Source organism: Melospiza georgiana, chromosome 9, assembly GCF_028018845.1.
Source record: "Melospiza georgiana isolate bMelGeo1 chromosome 9, bMelGeo1.pri, whole genome shotgun sequence".
Taxonomy (NCBI): domain Eukaryota; kingdom Metazoa; phylum Chordata; class Aves; order Passeriformes; family Passerellidae; genus Melospiza; species Melospiza georgiana.
The window spans coordinates 29,215,695-29,234,558 of record NC_080438.1 but is presented as its reverse complement, the minus strand read 5'-3'; the positions used below and the strand labels follow the sequence as shown (position 1 = coordinate 29,234,558).

At 42.7% G+C, this 18,864-nt stretch overlaps 1 protein-coding gene across 17 annotated transcripts in view; it reads right to left on the bottom strand.

Annotated features, from left to right (window-relative positions):
- Window positions 1-18,864, bottom strand: part of NFIA (nuclear factor I A) — a 354,108-nt gene that overhangs the window by 52,898 nt on the left and 282,346 nt on the right. For 8 of the 17 annotated variants that reach the window (XM_058030278.1, XM_058030281.1, XM_058030286.1 and 5 more), the window contains 2 exons: window positions 9,269-9,355; window positions 8,145-8,183 (listed from right to left, as the gene is read on the bottom strand). The exons of 6 other annotated variants lie outside the window; for them this stretch is intronic. In XM_058030278.1, coding sequence (XP_057886261.1) covers window positions 8,145-8,183; window positions 9,269-9,355 — 126 coding nt within the window. The remainder of the gene's footprint in view (window positions 1-8,144; window positions 8,184-9,268; window positions 9,356-18,864) is intronic. 3 more of the 17 variants (XM_058030284.1, XM_058030290.1, XM_058030288.1) reach the window with 1 other exon arrangement.

Here is an 18,864-nt window from a genome sequence, read left to right as displayed (position 1 = left end):
TCTGAGCCATGAGTACTAAAAGGCAGCCATATTTTTCTTATAAAGCTGAAATACAGACAAGATGCAGCTTATTATTGCTACTGAAACCTACTCTGCTTTATTTTTAGAAATCTGTAATAGCTGGAGCATTTGGATTTTTACAGGTTTTTTATGAGTTCTGTCTTTCACTCCTTGGTTTTAGTAGATTATTGCAAATGGATCTTTTAAATGTGCCGCACGACTCAAGGCACAACCAGAGAATGGGGTTCTCTGAGTTCAAACTCTTCCTCCCCTCACTCTCTTGACTTCAAAGGTATTTGAAAGTTATACATTTATGTGGTTCTCTTTCACTTTCAATTTTTTTTAAAGGGTGAATAGTATTTATGTCTGCGCTGGAATTATTCTGGACTTGTTACAATGCCCTTGAACTGCATCAAAGGCTCCCAGTGAAAATCAGAGTTAAGTTATCACTGGGTGAAACCTCTGCCATGGACAGGCAGAAATGGTGTGGTACTGACTGGTTTGGTCTACAGGGTGAGAATAACTCCTGTTGATGCCATAGCATAGCTGTGGCATCAAAAAAATTAATGGAATGAACACATTGCAAGGGGCTTTTAAAACCCGGGCATTTCCGTGTATGGTACATGCTTGGATGGAATAATTTTACAGGATATAAATGAAAAGTATGCATGTTTGTCTCTACTAGCCTATATTTTTGCAGTTACAGATGCATCTGGGTATTCTGATTATCAGAATGTATCTAGAAAACTCCAGATTTCCAGTATTTACAGCCCATCAGGCATTCTGCATATCCATAAGGATATAGAAAAACAAAGGTGGAGATTTCAGGGGGAAAAGCAAAATATCATGTAGTGTGCAAGTTGAACTTCCACCAGCAAAGTAATTTAATTTTATTTCCAACTCTGTGTTTTATAGTATTTAATTGTTAAAAAAGTAAAGAGAGAGGCCTGGACAAGATTATCTCTGGGCTATATTATTAACTTTATATTTAATAAGACTAGTTTTATAGTCCCAGGGATGTTGATTGCAATATGCAGGAGCCTTCTTGTACTTTATACTGTGCACTGCTGGGCCTTAATGGTTTCAGTGAGGCTTTGGAGTTTATATTTCTTTAAGTTAAACAAAGCGAGGGAATGATTTGAGTTCCAGTGTTGTATTTGCAGCTTTCTGCCTCAAAACTTGTTTGCTACAGGATTTGCTGTTATGGTGGCTTTCAGGAAAGGTTACAGACTTAACATTTAAAAAATCAAATTTTAAAAGTGACTATGGTGCAAGAAAAATATTTGGTTGGGGTGTAATTTTTTTGGGTTTTTTGGAGTTTTTTAAAATTTTGTTGTTGTTTGCGTTTTTTTATGTGGTCTTAGGGACTTTGGAGTAGGAACAAAAGCAAAGATTAATTCAGTTTCAGGGGAAGACAGAAAAGGAGATTGAACTGAGGTGTTTCAGTGAAATATTCCAGAGCAGCCTGCTGAATTTCTGCTCCAGTGGGATGTAACTTAGTCATGGCATGTCCACATTCAGGGCAAGGACACTCAGAGGAATTAATGGTGCTGCTGACCCAGATTTCCCTATGATGGAAGAATTGGGGATGGAAGAAACACCAAAGGAGTGTCAGCCCCAGCGCTAAGTACAAAATATTGTGGACACTCCAAGAGACTTTTATGCACAGGGGAGGTCAGTAAAATTTTCTAGCAGGGGATCTGCTTCAAGAGCAGGGTTGTGCAGCCCATGAACAGGGACCCAGGTGGGACATGAGCTACCTGAGCCCTGGGCAGGTGACAGAGGCCAGGGGAGGGATGAGATCTCAGCTCTGTGGCTCAGGAGCTCCCTGCTTTCCCTGGCCACAAACCCTCTTCAGGGCAAAGATAATAAATCTTCTAAAAAAACTGAAACAGCTTCTCTTTTACCCCTGTGTTTGAAAAAAAAAACAACCCTGCAGGACTCATCTCTAAACCACAGCAGGGAGAAGGGGCAGAGGGAGTGGAAAATGGTTAAAAGCTGCAGCAAGTTTGTGTGATTGTGTCCAAACACTGGAACTTGAGGAGCTACAAAGAAGCTGATGAATGACCTTGAGTGTGGCATTGCTGAGCAGTGTCATGTTCATATGGGGATGGGTTTTCTAAGGTTGAGGCAGAGGCTTTAATGTGAAAATAGAGATTTTAATGTAACCCTGTGCAGGGAAATTGAGTATAAAAACAAACTGAAGCGCTGATAATTGGTTGCTACTTCTTTTGCTCTATTTGTTTGTTATCGTTCTGATTGCCATTATTATCACAAGTTTGGTTCATTTATTTATTTTTTTTCCAGGGTATTTTGAAATGTATTGGTTTGGAACAGTCCAACTATACCATGTTTTTGTTTTGTTTGGGGTTTGTAATGACACATTTTATTTTGAGTGATCACATCCATCAGATCTCAAGAAAAAGATGGCTGCTTCCTAGTTCAGAAGAATATGCAAACAGGAGCTTAATTACATCACTTAATATTGACCAGGAGAAAGAAGAAGATGAGCTTGCCAGCTCATTTCCAAAGCATGTTTTGTCCTTTAAGAGGGGAGGGTATGACAGAAAGTTAGGCAGTGCAAAGCAATTAGCATCATTCACATTTTATGTTGCGCTAGCATGGTGCTCTAGCAGCAAAATTCAAACATTCTTTGAATGGGTTAATAAAAGAAGAAATACAGTCGGCATGCAAGAAAAAGGTTTCCAAGAACAAGCCAAAATATGTCCCATTCTTCTAAATTTATCACAGCCATGTCACATTATCCTTGAGACTGCCAGGAATGTCAATTTTTTTGCAATTTAAAAAAAATATCTCATTTAGCACCATATGTTTGGTTAATGTGCCTGATATATCCTGCGTATTCTTTAGTCCATCCATTCCTAATACTCATTTTCTGCTTTTTTTTTCCTCCCCTTGCTAAGCCATATGTTACAATGCTGGTCATTCTATCGAAGCTCCTTTCGGGAGCTGGGAGCGAGGGGACTCCTGTTTAATCACCCAGAAAAAACTTTGAATTCTACAAGTCTCACTCAGGTGAGCAGCCTCAACACTTGAGTTAGTTGTGGGTGCCTGGTGCCTATGAAAATCAGGCCACCTATGAGGTGGCACAGTGTATGTTAACTGTGAGGAAGGAACTAAAGGTAGGTGGCTAAACATTGAATTAGGTGTTTAATTTCTGGCACCCACGTTTGAGACTCTTGGCTAGTTTTAAGGGTCTTCTGCTCCAAACCTAATGAGTTTTAACACATTTAGCGGCCTGCAGTCCACAGGGCCCCTCCTGTGCTGCTCAGGGATGCAGGAAATTAAAAAGTTCAGGCTGAAGGTAGCTTGGGCAGAGCTGGGGATGCACCCCGGGAGGACGGGGCTGCCTTGCACAGCTTTGCTCAGCGTCGCTCCCGGGAGCCACTGCGCTGAGCAGCAGATTTCAGCACTTCACAGCACCCTGAGGAAGGGGCAGTGCCAGCTCTGAGGACACCCCTGAGCCCCTGCTCTCCTCTCTCTGCTCCCTGGTGCAGGGCAGCAACAAATTGCAATCTCCCCCAGCCCGTCTCAGCTGCGCTGGCCGGTGGAGAGGGAACGGAGCCAAGGATCCTCCCCGTTCCCTGCCTCTCTCCATCCATCTGCTCCGAGCAAGGAATAAACAAGAACAGCCAGAACACAACGGCTGGGTAACCCAGGTGGGGGTTAGAAGTGTTCCTTACTATTCTGTGGATAGGACTCTTGTCCAAATCACAGCCACACCTGGCGCTTCTAGGGAGCGCAGCTTTCAGAATCCAGGTCTGAGTCTCCTCTCAATGTTATTTAGAGTGAGAGAGACGAAAATCAGACTTAGTCTATTTTCATCTTATGGCAGCTTTTAACTACAGAATAAATGGGGAAGTTAATTGCTAAATAAAAGAAGAAAATAAAGGGATTTGTGGCATAAAACGCAGATGGGAGCCTGAGTGGGTGTGCTACTTTAACTTACTGTACTTGTGTTCATGTGATTCCATATGTATGCCAAACATATATGGTCTGAGCCTGCTCCCATTAACATAAATCTGTTTTATTCACTGGACAGAGGGAACCTGATCAAAGACCATGATGGTGCTAAATGGAACAAGATGTGTACTTTCGTATTTTTTTCCAAAAGGAAATATTAATTTGACATTGGTTTTTCAGTCGAGAAGAATTTTAATTGCAGTACACAATAAGCAGAAAATTCAGACAACAATAATCTTGAAACTGTTAGCAGCATTATATTTCTATCAAGGAATTTGTGCGCTTGTTTTTCAACATTAGAGCTTTCTGAATTTTCATTAATTTGGCATTTCCCTAAACACACGAGTTATTATTTTGTTCATTCCACATCATGCATCACACCCTTCTGCTCAAATGCATAATGCAAGCGCAAATGGGATCCTTGTCCTTGGGAGACTCTGGTTACTGGAGCCATTGGATGTTGAAGTCCCGCAGAAAGAACTTTCCAAAACTCTGCACTTCGCAAACCTCCAGCCCAAGTTTAATGAGTGCACAGGAAAACTTCGTGTTCCTCATCTTCTAAGGGGCACTGGAGCACTGTGGTGGGTTTAATTCCTCTACCTCCTTATGTTTGCCAGTACTAGAAACGCACCACATAAGAGTCTTCCTTGAGTACAGCTAAAGGTCTTCAAATGTTCATGTATGAGGCTGATATATATTTAAATGGACCAGAAAATGATGCGTGAGAATTGAATGCACGAATCCTCCCCAGAACAAACAAGCATCTGAGAACCTCTTTTCCATGTACCTGCCTCGTGCCTTACTAAAAAAATCAGGATTAACTCTGATGGAGTCAGCGGAGTCACAGCAAGAGGAGAACAATCCCCCTTCCCTCCAAATCTACACCTGAAAATCCATCCAATTTCGCTTGATTAATTACTGACATTATTCTACCTGCACACATCTCACACAACAACTCCATCTCTCGTCAGCTGCGTTTGTAGGCCAGCTCGCATTCATCTCCAAAGACCTTTGGATAATTACCCCAATATTCCCAGCAGCTCTCTGCCACTAGACTCTTGATGGAGATTTCATAACAAAAGCTATGAGTGAAACATGGTCTGGATCCTCCTTCCCAAGGCACACTAGGAAAAGGAATCATGGAAGCTCAGGCATTACCAGGTGGACCATGAACTCGACAACATGCAGAACAAACAGATGATGCGGAAAAACAAGTCGGCTGTTGAAGGAAAAAAACTGAATATATGGGAAGCATTTTTCAAGGAATTTTCATCCTTCTGTGCGAATTATTCCAGCGATTCCACTGAAATCAGTATCAACAGAAAGGCTGATCAGCTGCTCTATTTTTTTCCTTTATATTCCCGGGGAATTCTTAATTTCAAGCTTCTTGAAACGTTGACGGCTACCCTCCTGCCAGTCATAGCAAGTCTGTTCAGTTTAGTGCTGAGCAAACTTTGTCATCAGCCGAGATACGATCGCACTGACTTCCATCCATCAGTTTACTGTATTAATTGCTCCAGTATACACAAAATACAACACAGATGGAAATTCACTCATCCTAATGAAGTGCTCTTTAGTTTCTATGCTCTGAATGGGTACTGGCTCCCCTGGCTGCAGCCGGAGTTACCATGATCACTGATTAACTACCTGCCAGCGGAGCACCTCGCTTCACAAGGCTAAATCCAGCTTAATAAACAGTGATTTTTACAGAAGAAAAATGAAAGCTCCCCCTCTATCCACTTATCAAACTGCTGCATATGCATCACCAACACACACATCCAGTTTCCTCAGAACTCGACATCTGACAGATCATCAGGAAAACAGAGCTAATCTATCCGTACCCATCAACATCGTATCATAGGTGACTGCCAGATACTTAAGAAGCCATCCAAAAGAAATGTCACAACTCTTTTTCAAGACACTACAAAAGAAATGTTCCAAATAAAATAAAGCAAATGCACGTACAAGTAAATGAGCCAAAGAACTTAATAAAAAGAGATTGATTAAAATGAGGACCAGAATGTTCAAAAAGGACTGAGAGAGAAAGAGAGAGAGAGGTGCCAAAGGCGCATTAAATGGATTCAATGGCTTTAGGTTTTAAATGCTTTTGGACTCCTCAGCAATTTTTAGCCAAAAATGATAATTCACGTTAGAATCAAAATTCTGATGTCACTTAGGGAAAAAGAAGGTTGAAATTTCTCCTTTGCAAATGAGCACAGATCCATTTACGAAGGAGAAATATCACTTTATAGTGATGGACAACCTTGCCTACAGAATTTTAAAGCCGAGCACTTCGATATTCACAATTATTTTTAAATCCTACCCCATGAAAATCTGCCTAAATTGTTTGGTACAACATTCTCACAGAGGTATTACCTTGTCTGCTTGTATCTGTGTTTACAGCATCATCTGGATTGTTTTAGGTCGCTTAAGTTAGGCTTCATTCCTGCTCTGCCACCCAAGCAGTTCTTTCAATAACTAATAAACTAGTACTGAAATCTAACCAATTTCTTCAAAACATAATTTCATGAGTTATATATTTAAAAACTTTAATGAGAAGAGCAATAAACAGCAGGATAACAGTTCAATTCTGCCTTTGAGTTAATGTCAGCTTCGGCATAATTTTCCATTGTATAAATATATACTGCGAGGAGAATAAAAAAAAAAATAAATTTCTAATGACGTCTTTAGACATCTCGTCTAAAATTCATGACTACATTTGTTTCATTTCAAATGCTACTTGAGAGTTTTTCAGCACACTTGGCAGATTAGATATAGCAGCAGGGACAAACTGCAGCCATCCATAGGAGAATATACCTTTATGTGGGTGCTTTGGGGATGGAACATCTATAGCTGCAAGGCAAAAAATGCCATCATAAATTTGGATGGCATTTACAAAGCCCTCTAAAAAGTCTTTGCATATGATTATAGCTGAGGTATGATATTTTTGCAAGTAAAAGACCCAGAATAGATTTATGTTTCAACTATGTCTTCCTGAAGATGCATATGGATCCTAAATTGTGAGTGATACTAAAGGGAATCTTTAGTAACTGAAGAGGATGGAGTAAGATTTTTGGGTTTTTTAAAAAATTTATTTAATTTTCTTAAAAATCATTTGCTCATTATTTGCATGTCATCAAACCATCATTGGCTACCCAGGCTATATATAACAATGATGGCTGCTGAACGCCCCAGGCATGAGATGGAGATGGGTAAATATGCAGATTTTCTGGACTTGTGACCTCAGTTACTGCATGGTAATGCTTTCAAATGGCTTTTATGATGACAAGACTAAGTTTGGTGCTAATATTGGTTTTGAAGATTTAATCGGTGTACAGTGCCATTGAACATTAATTAATAGAAGAGCTGTGGTCAGGATTGAAAATAACCCAGGTGATTTACCACTGTAAAGCCACCTGATTTCTGCACAATTTGAGGTGAACACTTTATAGGTTATTCCAAAGGAAGAAAGAGTTGCAAACTGAATTTGTGTGCATTGTACCAAGGGATTTATAATTTGGCAGGTAGAGAGTGGACTCATGGAGCTGTCATATTTTGGTGTCCAGTGGTTCCTGGTGTTTTCACCCTCTGACAATTTGACAGCCACAGGACTGACCCCTCCACAACACCAGAAATAATTTGTAGCTGCTGTACTCCTTCCTGGGAATGTCCACGTCCAGCTGCAGGCTGGGGTGGCTCTGGGCACCTGCCACCAGGCAGAGAGACTGGAGCCACTTCCCCACAGGTGACAGCAGCCAGGTGAGCTCAGCCTCCCTCCCTGCATCCCCAGTGGCTCCAGGACTCCCTGGGGAAGGCAGAGCATTGCACTTTGGCTTTGGCACCGTTTCCAGAGGGGCCCGGATGGCCCTGCTGCCTGCAGGAATGCTCCTGGGAGCTGCCCAAGGTGAGAGCAGAGAGGCAGAGGGCTCCCAGGGAAAATCCCCACTGCAAACCCCATGACAACGGGCACGGCCGAGGTGACACAGGAGTGCCCCCTCCAGCACCCTGGCACAGTGCTTGGCACCAGCTCTGCCCTTGCTGGACACAGGAGAGTCCACAGCAGAGGGGGCACCTGGCACATCCCCCCCCAAACCACCACAACAACTCTGCGCGCCGAGAACGAGAGAGAGCATTGGCATTGTTTGAATAAGCACACCCACCATGAAGTGCTCCGCGGTGTTCGGGGTTTCTTAGATATCCTGATTTTATAAAAGAAAGTAAAAGAAGAAAAAAGAAACAAGGTGAGAGAGAACACTATCATAATTTTGTAGCAAGCAGGATACTGTGTGAAATCTTGGCCCAGTGAAGTGATAAAGGGGAAGCTTTCAGTTTGCTTAAGGGAAAACTTACGAGCAAATAGAGAAATTACCAAAATACCACATTGCAGAAAATGGGTGCATTTAGGTTCAATTAAGCTGTAAAAAGGAAAATGGCACTTTAGTTTACAAAAACCAAGGGACACAGGGAGCTATCAGAAGCAACTTTGCAAGATTTGTGTGCGTGAGGATGCTGCTTCACTGGACCAAGAAAGCTACAGTATGGGACAGGATTTTTCTTTTATCAGACACTTTTGCTAGATAGCTTTGTCCAACCTCAGAAACTGCTGCTCTGGCATTATGAAATAATCCTACATAACTTGATCTCATGAGCTTAGGAACACAGAAAAACAGCCATGCCAAATCAGATTACAGGGTTCCACCTAGTCCAGAATCCTCTCCCTGACAGTGGGAACTAATGGACGCCTAGAAGAGAGTAAAAAACCAGGGAAAGCATACAGTGGTAATTCTCCAAAACACTCTCCCAAATGATTTGTGATTCAAGGACTTCTAGGACAAAGTTGATATCATGCTATTGAAGCTGCTCGAATCCAAATGCACAGATTTACATCCCCCCCTCCTCCCCTTTTTTTGGTTTTTTTTTTGGATTTCTACCCCCATGAGATTTCTACCAGTCACACAGAAAAGGTTTCACAGTTTGGTGCTGGCAAGTCCAGCGTTCTTGCCACTAACTCAGAATGAGCTAACAGCTTTCAAAAGCCCAATGATGTTATGTGTATAAGAGCATCCAACACTTTTTCCTATGTAAAAAAAAGTGACATGTGTGCTGAGGTGCTCTAAGTGTAAATACTTTGGGAGATTTGATTTTTTTAACCTTTTTTTTTTAAAAAAAAAAAGGCAAAAAAAAAAAAAAGCAAGGATCTGGCTGTAAATTGATATTAACATTTTTTCAGTATATGTGTAAAACACATGTTTCAGAAGAATAGAAGAGAGAAACTGTCACTCACTGGGAAGCTTTAGAGCTATCTGGCTCCCTGGGAAACTGCATGCAACTATTCTGGTGTCCAAGGGTTTGACCAGTGAGTTTCCTCTTCCTGCAAAGAATGAATGCAGAAGTAATAGAAAGTCTGAGGGGGGAGATTTTAGCAAATGGCTAAAGATAATCCTATTCTGCCCACTCCAGCAGGTAGGAAGGAGGTGGTGGTGGTGGTGGAAGAAAAAGGGAAAGAGGAGGAAGGGCTCCGTGTCCCTCCCAGGAGCTGGCGCAGGGAAGGGAGCACTGGAGGGACCCCAAGGCTGCAGGCAGCTGAGCCCAGTGAGATCCTTTGTGTGTGCTCACCCCAGCCCAGCCACACAAAGCCAGCACGTTCTGCTCTGATTCTCAGGGCCTGGCTGTGGCTCCTCTTGGGATGGAGCACAGGGACTCAGCACTCTGGGCTTCACTAGCACAGAAATCCCAAAGGCCCAGACAGCAACATTGGCTTCTTAAGTATCCTCACTATCCTCTATTCAGGGGGGTTTTAAAAAATATTTTTATTTTAATTTTAATTTTAATTTTAATTTTCATTTTCTAATCAAATCAGTGACTACACATGAATTTTTTGCTTCATTTATTAAAAGAATCAGTGAAAGCAGGGTTTAAAAAAAAAAAAAAAAGCTTATCCTTACATTTTTGATGGCATATTGACTTTGTAAGAGTCTACAGGCAGGAGCGATATATCAGGGAGTCCCTATAACTTTACTTAAAGCAAAAATTAGAAAGTGATCGGAAAGTTTTATAGAGGGGAGCAGAAACATAATTTTAAGCCTCTTAAAATTGCCTGAACTGTGAAATCAAGTAATGAACACTAGAAAAGGATCTGTCAGCTGGAATCAAAGCTTAGACTAGTCAGCATTTTCTTCCTAAACCTTATTATGGCAAAGATTTTTCATCTCTGCACTCTGCTCAGCCCAACAAATAAACCAAGTTGACCTCCACCTGTTACCCGGTGAAGTTGGCTGTCATCTCTGACTAAACCCTTTTCTTTCCCTTCAAAGCCCTCGGCACCACTGAGAAGGTGGGAAGACACAGCTGTGCACTGACTCAAATTGATACCAGTTCATAACCAGACAGCGTTTCACAGTACAAATTACAAGCAACGGAGGAGAGGAGGGAGGGGGGGGAAAAAAAAAGAGGGGAGAAAAAAAAAATGTAGTGCCAATGAATTCTGGAAGGGGGCAACATTTTTCATCCATTTAACAATGAGATTTTCATAAAAAGAAGTTCTTTTTTTTTGTTTGTTTGGGTTTTTTGGTTTTTTTTTTGGTTGGGTTTTTTTTTGTGTGTGATATTATGGACGAGCGTTTGAGGCAAGGAACATTTTGCTTGTGCCATAACAATGAACCTGTGCTAACACCACAGAGGAAGGACTGAAGAACATAATGGAAGCTATTTGTGTTGCTTTTATATTTCATAACTTGAATGCATTACACTGGTTCAAAGAGGTTCAGCTCCAATTGCACGTGGCTTTCTGGACTTAGGAACAAGTCACAGCTATGTAATGCAACACTGCTAAATAAAAAAGAATTAAAGATTATGGAACACAGAACAGCAAGAAACGTGCCATGAGGAAACCCCTGTAGCTGCTGCAGTCACTTCTTCAAATACATCATCGTGGCAAAACCGTGTGAGAAGCTTTCTAATACAAAGACATATCAGAAAAAGCCATTTCATATAAAGTTGGACTTCTCTGGGTGATTAATGCTGCGTTCAACAAAGGAGACAGTGTCTGTCTAATTACATTAAATACTTATCTTCTAGGGATTGGCAGGGTGTTTCTGCTCAATGTCACTTTTCATGACAATGTAATGATAGATCCGTTTACTTACCAGTGCCATTAGCAAAAATTGTACTGTTTTCTCAACTGCCCTCATATCACGAAAATATTTGATTAACATACTGCAGCTTATCTAATACTCTAAGCAACATATTCTGCATACTTTTCTCTCTATTAAAAGAACAAGATTACAGCTTGTAAAATTTTTATTGCACTCACACAGAAATAAATGAATAATATGTGATAATAGTTCAAGTACCTTACTAGTTCACAGAACAGGTTTATTTGATTTAAAATATTAACTTGTACTTGAAATATTAAGATTTTGGGAGAAACAAGCAAATAAACAAAGTCAGTACTCTGAGGCACTACTTCCCATCCAGGTCTTAGTTATTATTTCCTTTTCATTTCAGCACATGTTTTGAAACTTTTAATACCTTAGGGGAGGGAAAAAAAAAAAAAAAAGGGAAAAAAGCTTTCATTCCTTTGCTGAAAAATAGATATGGCCATCTCCCAAGTCTTTAAAATTCACCACATCGTGAACTGACTCTTTGGAGTCGTGCTACTGTGCCAACATCCAGCAAACAATAACCCTCTGGAAGAATGTACCCAGCCAAGGCAGTTTATATAGTAACAAGATAATTTCATAAACTTATATTGAAGAGCGAGGCTGTGATGTAACATTCTAGCAGTATATATCAGCTACCTGATATTTACTAACAAGGTTAAACTCCTATCTGTTTGTCTCAGCACTCTTCATAATTCACTTTTTAATGGATGGACAGGAAAAGTCAGCAGTGTATGGCACAGATCATTTCTGAAATAGGACAAGACAGCTTACGGCAGTGGCTGCTCCAAAACACCCTTCCTGTTCCCACACAATCACATCAAGCCTGCACTCTGCAGCTACAGGGCTTCAAATCTACTCGCAAACCCTTCAGGGGCGTGTTTCTATTTCCAAGTAAACTGGTAAATTTGGAAAACAAAGGGTCCCGAGGACGAGGTGTCAAAGTCACCAAGAGAGCATCAGCTCTCAGCCTCTTGGGATGGCACTCCTGGGCAGGAGAAGGCAGGTGGGGAGCTGCCTTCCCAGCAGGTGAGGAGGGAGGAAATCCACCCAATTTTGCTGACGAGTGAGGACATCCACCCCATTTTGCTGAGGAGGGAGGAAATCCACCCCATTTCGCTGAGAAGGGAGGACATGCACCCCATTTTGTCAAGGAGTGAGGACACCCACCCAATTTTGCTGAGGAGGGAGGACATCCACCCCATTTTGTTGAGGAGTGAGGACACCCACCCCATTTTGCTGAGGAAGGAGGACATCCACCCCATTTTGCTGAGGAGGGAGGACACCCACCCCATTTTGCTGAGGAGGGAGGACACGCACCCCATTTTGTCAAGGAGGGAGGACACCCACCCCATTTTGCTGAGGAGTGAGGACACCCACCCCATTTTGCTGAGGAGGGAGGACACCCACCCCATTTTGTCCCAGCTCCTCGGGCAGCCGTGAAATGGCAGCGAGGACGCACCAAGAGCGGTTCACTCGCGCATCCGCGCGGCGCTGCAGGATCCACCCAAAACTGCCTCCAAATCCCCTGCAAGTGACTCTTGCAGGGAGAGGATGACACCACAGCCAACATGCCACATGCGACTCTCCAAATTAATGATGGATTTAGGATATTCATTCCCTGAGCTGCGAGGGTTCGGGGTGTGTCGGCAATTATCGAGATATAAGTCTGACACACATTATCCTCCTATCAATGTCATCTCCCTTAGTAGCCAACAGATTATCAGCAGCTTTGTGATATTCCAGGTGTCAAAGAAGAATTAAAACCACAACAATTGCACAAACAAAGGGACAAAAGATGGGATACGTGTTTCTGAGCCCTGCATATCAATTTAATATGTGCAGCTGACAATGATGCAAATGTCCTCGGGAGAGAGGCAGCAAGATCCGTGCCCAAACATACACACACCACTGTCAGCAAGATGGCAGGGAACAGAAGCAGTAGGATTCCCAGCCCAGGACACATGCCTCAGCAGGCAGAGCAACCCAACGAAACAATCCTCTGGTTGGGGAGAATTTTGGAAGCACCTGATATGGAAAAGGGCCCTAAACAAGCCAGATGGTACTTTTAGCTGGCAGCAGAAAGTAGGAGACAGCCAAAAACATTACAGCATTTCCCCAAGAGGCCAGCAAATCGATTTTTAACCATTTTTTTTTAAAGTGACGCTATGAATATGAAAAATAATGTTTTGATGCCTTTTTAAATGGCTAATTTTATGGATAATACACTTACGGAGGACACAACTGGAAGAGAGGAGAAAGCATTGGATTTTGACTTTCCCAGGGTGGCTGTATATTTGACATCAAGTTTCTATTCAGTCCCTGCCACTGTTTACTCAGAATTAAGTGTCAGTTTTTGTTCTGGGTTATCCACATTACATTAAAGAGAAAAACCCAGCAGAAGCAGAGAAATAGCACTGTAAAATCACAATAGCACAACAGTTCACAGGGCATGGGAGAAATGTGGTCTGTAAGCCTGCTTTGTCCTCTTAAAACATTTTCTCCCCCCAAAATTAATGGGTTTTTAGATGATCATTTTTTAACAGAGGACAAACAATTTCTCTAATATGTACAAGGTACCATTTGGTGGGGGATTTGCATAAGAAATACAGCTGTTTGGGGGAATGTTTTAATTTTTAAAACCTCCAAACAGCCAGAATTTTCAATTCTGCCTGGATGACAGGGGTCTTTCCAGGAACCAGTCTGATGTCAGATGTTGAACAGTCCCTTTGACCAGGAGCAGCTCCTTGCAGAGCACCTTCAGGTTACCTGTGCTTGGGGGAATTTCACTCAAGGATGGACAACAGAGCTGGGTTGCAGGGGCTGAAAGGGAAAGAGAGGCAGAGGAGCCATGAACCAAGTGGGAATGAGCATCACCTCTGTCTCAAAGCCGCTCCTCATGTGCAGGACTGGCCACACTCCGAGGAAGAGTCAGGATGGTGCTTCGCTTCCATTTGCTGCTATTTTGTTTAAAAGTGAAAGCAAGCCCAAAGACAGGGTTAAACCTGGACTACATCCAAAGTGCTTTCTCCTGTTCAGAGCAAGGTAGTGCATTAGTGTGCTGCATCATGGATAATACTCCTGGAGACAAACGTGGGCTGCTGCAATAAAACACTAAATGCGAAGAAAGATAATCCATACATTTATATTTTTCAAATCTCGTTGATTGTAAATCCTTCCTTTTCTTTTTTTTTTTTTTTTTTTTTTAATAAAATTATTTCTCTCCTATAAGTGGAACCCAAGACTTTGCCTCCAGCCCTTGTTGAGATAAAACAGTCCCATTTTTCTCCAGAGTGCTGCTCTTGGGGCTGCAGGTACCACCTCACTTGTCTGGCTTTTTGGGGTTTGAAGATCTGCACGCAAATCTATTGAGGCAAATGAAGACTGTGCACAAAACAGTAAAACAGCCTATAATTTTCCAGCTAAATTTAGCAAGAGGATCTCTTTATGTTATGCTTTTTGGTGTATATCACACTAAAAATAGCAGCGAGCACTGATGTAAGGGCAGAAAGGGTGATGTCAGTAGGGCTGTGCTGGAGTGCTGAGGACAAGCAGAGGTGCAGGATGTGCTGGATCTCCTGCTCTTCCAGAACAGAGCTGCAGCCATGCTAGATGCTGAGGTTTAAGTTTCTTTGAAGCTGGAAACTGAATGAACTTAAAGCATCATCCCTTCTTTGGGCTCACTGCATTCACACCGTGAGCTCTGGGGTGGAAGTCACAGAAAACCCATTTTGGGTGGACAGCACGGCTGCTGTCACAGCACACAGACATTTCTGCAGGTATAAGATGGCTCTGCAGCCACTGAGCCAAACTGTTACCCGAGCTGAGAGGCTGTAGATGGATTTCTGTGCTTCCCTGTGCTCGCTGACTGCTGCGGTCAAAGCGCTGGGCAGCACTTAACTCGAAGGAAAGTAAGGAAAGTAACTGGGGAATGATTTATTCACTACATCTGGCAGTGAAAAAGAAAACCACTAAGAAGCATCCAGCAAAATGATCAGGCAGCAGACAAAAGAAGTGGTTCTTCCTCATGCAGCACTGAGTAAAACTGGAACTTTCTGCCATGGGATGTTGCGGGGGCCAAAATAAAGAATGGGTTAAAAGCACATCTCTGAAAGGAAAGCTCACTGAAGGCAGTCAGTCACAAAGATGTGAACAAAACCTCTGGCTTGAGAAAGCAAGCTGTTTGCTGCCAAAATCCATGAGGCTGTACTCTGAAAAGCATCACTGGATGCCTCTCCTACTGTTGTTATCTTCCCTGAAGTGTCCACCACCAGCTCCTGTCAGAGAGAGTGAACTGCCTGTCCAGGTGAGCCTTTGGTCTAGATGAGAAGAGCCATTTGTTCCTCTCTGTGGGCACATTTTTGGAGGCTGGAATGTGCTGTACCTGGCAGTTGAGAAGCAGGAAAATTGCAGTAGGCATCCAGCACCATGAAATTAGGGAGAATTGCTCCTCACCTGGTGCAGAAGCAGGAGCACATTTAAATCAGTGTGGCAGAAGGTGTAGGAAAGAGAATGGAAAAAGGAGATGAGACTTGGTCTTCTGGAAGTGTCCAAGATCAGGCTGGATGGGGCTTGTAGCAGCCTGGGATAGCAGAAGGTGTCCCTGCCCATGGGATGAGCTTTTAAAGGTCTCTTCCAACCCAAACCATTCCATGATCCTGTAATTCCTCCCGTCTCCTAACACCTCTCCTTGCACCTTTTATCTCTGGGTGAAAATGTTTCCTTTAAAATAAAGCCTGTTTTCTCCTCCCAAGCCAAGATCAAACATGTGCAGGGAGCACAGTAGCTGCACTGTGTGCTAGGCACTGGAGTGATGGTTGTACTGGGAATGTTAATAAACAGTGCCCAGAGCAGAACTTCTGCATAAAAAAAGGGTGTATGTTACATCTCTCCCCCTCTCCCCTGTCTCATGCAATATTTACACAGCTGTGCTTTGTAAAAAGTGTGTGTGGGGGGTTTATTATTATTTTTTTGTAACTTATTTACCTAAGATAGCCCAGCATCTGTTTTGTGGTGAGCTTCTTTCACAAAGTTTCACAGTTGCCTTGACTGATGCAAAAGGAGGTCATGCTCCTTACTCAGTGATCTTAAAACCATTTGTTTCAAACACTTAGCCATTCTATTTGGCTAATTTTGCTCTGTTCTGTGTTTTTGGTTTGTCCTCTGCTTGGAAATGTGCATCCCTGGGGGAGCCGATCTGGCTAGGTGAGTATTTTAGTTATCTGTTTTATAAAATGCAGAAGTGCACAGGAATTTGCAATAATATGCATCATTTACTGGCTCTCAATATGTACTGTATATTGGCTCTGAAGATTACTAATATTTTCCAGCTGCTTTCAAAAAAAATAAAAAAAGAAAGAGTTCAATGGAGTCTTTGCAGTGGGTCCTTTCCCATGACTGCCTACACAGGTGATGAAGACTTTCCTGTGTCCTGAAGAATTAATAAGCCTGAACATTTCTATACCAGCAGCATACCACAGGAGATAAAATATTGCTTCTGCCTCCCAAACACATTAGAAAAAGCAAGTCTGCTGATCTCAACTGCTAAGACAGCACATGAAAGGAATGTAGTCCATTTCCCAACCAAGATCTAATCTATAGGAGAGTTTATAGATCCAAGTCAACATCCTGAATTGGTCCCAGAAGCAAACAAGAAGACTAGCTCAATTTTTGGAAGACTACTTTTAATGTGTTTAATGCCGTTTTGCCACTTAACAGCCCCATGCTGCACTATCAGATGATCTTCAAGGATCTCTGGGTCAGAGGAGAGCTGTCTGGAGCTCACAAAGATTCAGGTTTGACAGACCCCAAAGCAGCAAGAAATGCACAGCCCCAGCCAGCCAGAGGAGCTTCTGTCTTTCAGAGCTCACCTGTGGAAAGGAAGGGTCTGCTGAAGCCCAAGACACATCACAGTCTTGGCTTTAAGTTACTTTTTGTGGGCTGTTGTGGGCAGAGGGTGAGGACTCCCCATCCCTGCAAGTGTCCAAGGTTAGGCTGGATGGCTCTGGGATGGTGGGAGGTGCTGCCCGGGGCTGTGGGGTCCCTTCCAAGCCAAACCGTGCTGGCATTCTTTGATTTTCTGGTCAACAATGGGTGGCAACCAACTGTTGCTTGGCCACCAGCAACATCTGAGGAAGTTCAGGCCCATGGATGACCAACACAGCACTGCCATCCCAGGAATCCTGATCTCATTGGCAAGCATCGTTCCAGCCTTTGTCAGGGAATAGTTTTCTATGCAGGAAATCCTTCCTATACGTCTGGAAAAGGATGCAGGTGATGTGAATTGTGTCTGGTGACCGAAATACCTCAGGTGACCTTACACTGTGCCAGTGCACAAAAGATCTGCTTTTCTCTCAGCCGCCGAGGTCAGCGAAAGCAGCACGTAGGGGTGATGTTAGCACCAGGCCAGTCAAAAACAGCTCTAATTTGATAACTACAGGAGAATTCTTTCTGCATTTTCAACTCAGAACTCCTACAGCTCCATCTCCATTTTTAAATGATGCATTTCCTGACATCTGGAACTGGATGCAAGGAGCAAAGCCACAGGGCTGACCGACCGCCCGACTGCTCCGGGACCGCGCTGAAGGGATGTTTTCCTCAGGGGATTACAGCAAAGCTGAGGCATGTGCTTCAACACTTGCATGGGATTACTAATTTTATTAAAAATGGAAAGTACACTTTAGGCTGAATCCCGAGGCCAAGTTCTTTTGTGTTGTCCAGAGTCTGGAAAAAAAATAATAAAAGGAGCCCTGGAGGGATGTGAAAGCATCTATAACTTTTCAGTCTGAGCTGACTTTTTGGTGAGCAGTTCTTCCCCTACCTCCAGCTTCCTTCCATGGTTTTGAGGCAGCACTGCCAGCAGCATGGCAAGTTGTCACAGGTCTCATGCTACTACGTGAATTGCCAAAGACAAGCTGAGCTATTGATCCAGTGGTAATTTGCTGTCAAAATGACTCTGTCTGTGATGGCAAATGAGCAATGTTAATCACTCGGCTTGACGAGTGCCACTGTGAAAGACTGACAATGCTCAAAGCACCACCATGGGCCTGCTGGGCTTTTCCTGGCTTCATTGAGTTCCTGGTCTTCACTGGCCTTGACCAATTAGAGTTTAACTTATCCATTAAGGTGCAGTTCTGGGAAAGTTCTGTTTAAAATAAACAACAACTTATATTGGTGAGTAACTCATCAGCTATGCAGCAGCCTGATTCTGATTGCCTGGCAGAGAAACACACACATTTTGTGCAGTATCTGATAAAAGATCTATAATGTGCTAACACAAACCTATCATGTAGCACCTGTGACTAACAGATTGTGATATCAAAGTCTTGATGCCTAAGTGCTCCTGTAAATGCATTAAACTTTTAGCGGCAGGAACTGTAGACTGCCAGTGACAAGGAGCTGATATGGTATTTCAGTAAAAGTTGATAAGTGTTATTGCTCTTAGAAGAAAAGAAAAATCTTATGTTCTTGAAAACCACTGGGCAGCTTGTGTTTTGATGGGATACTGTAATGCAGAGAGCAGGGATATGGCAACACATGGACTCCATGGAAAAAAAGACATTTAAGGGAAGCTCTGTATCCTACACCTGCTGGAGCTCCTTGAAGTGTGTTCCCATCCTACATTTCACTTCAAGCATCTACCTGTTCACTTGGAGACAGCTTTTGAGGTGGCTGCCTGCTTGTTGAATTCCATGTTAAAGAACAAAGCTCATCCAGAACA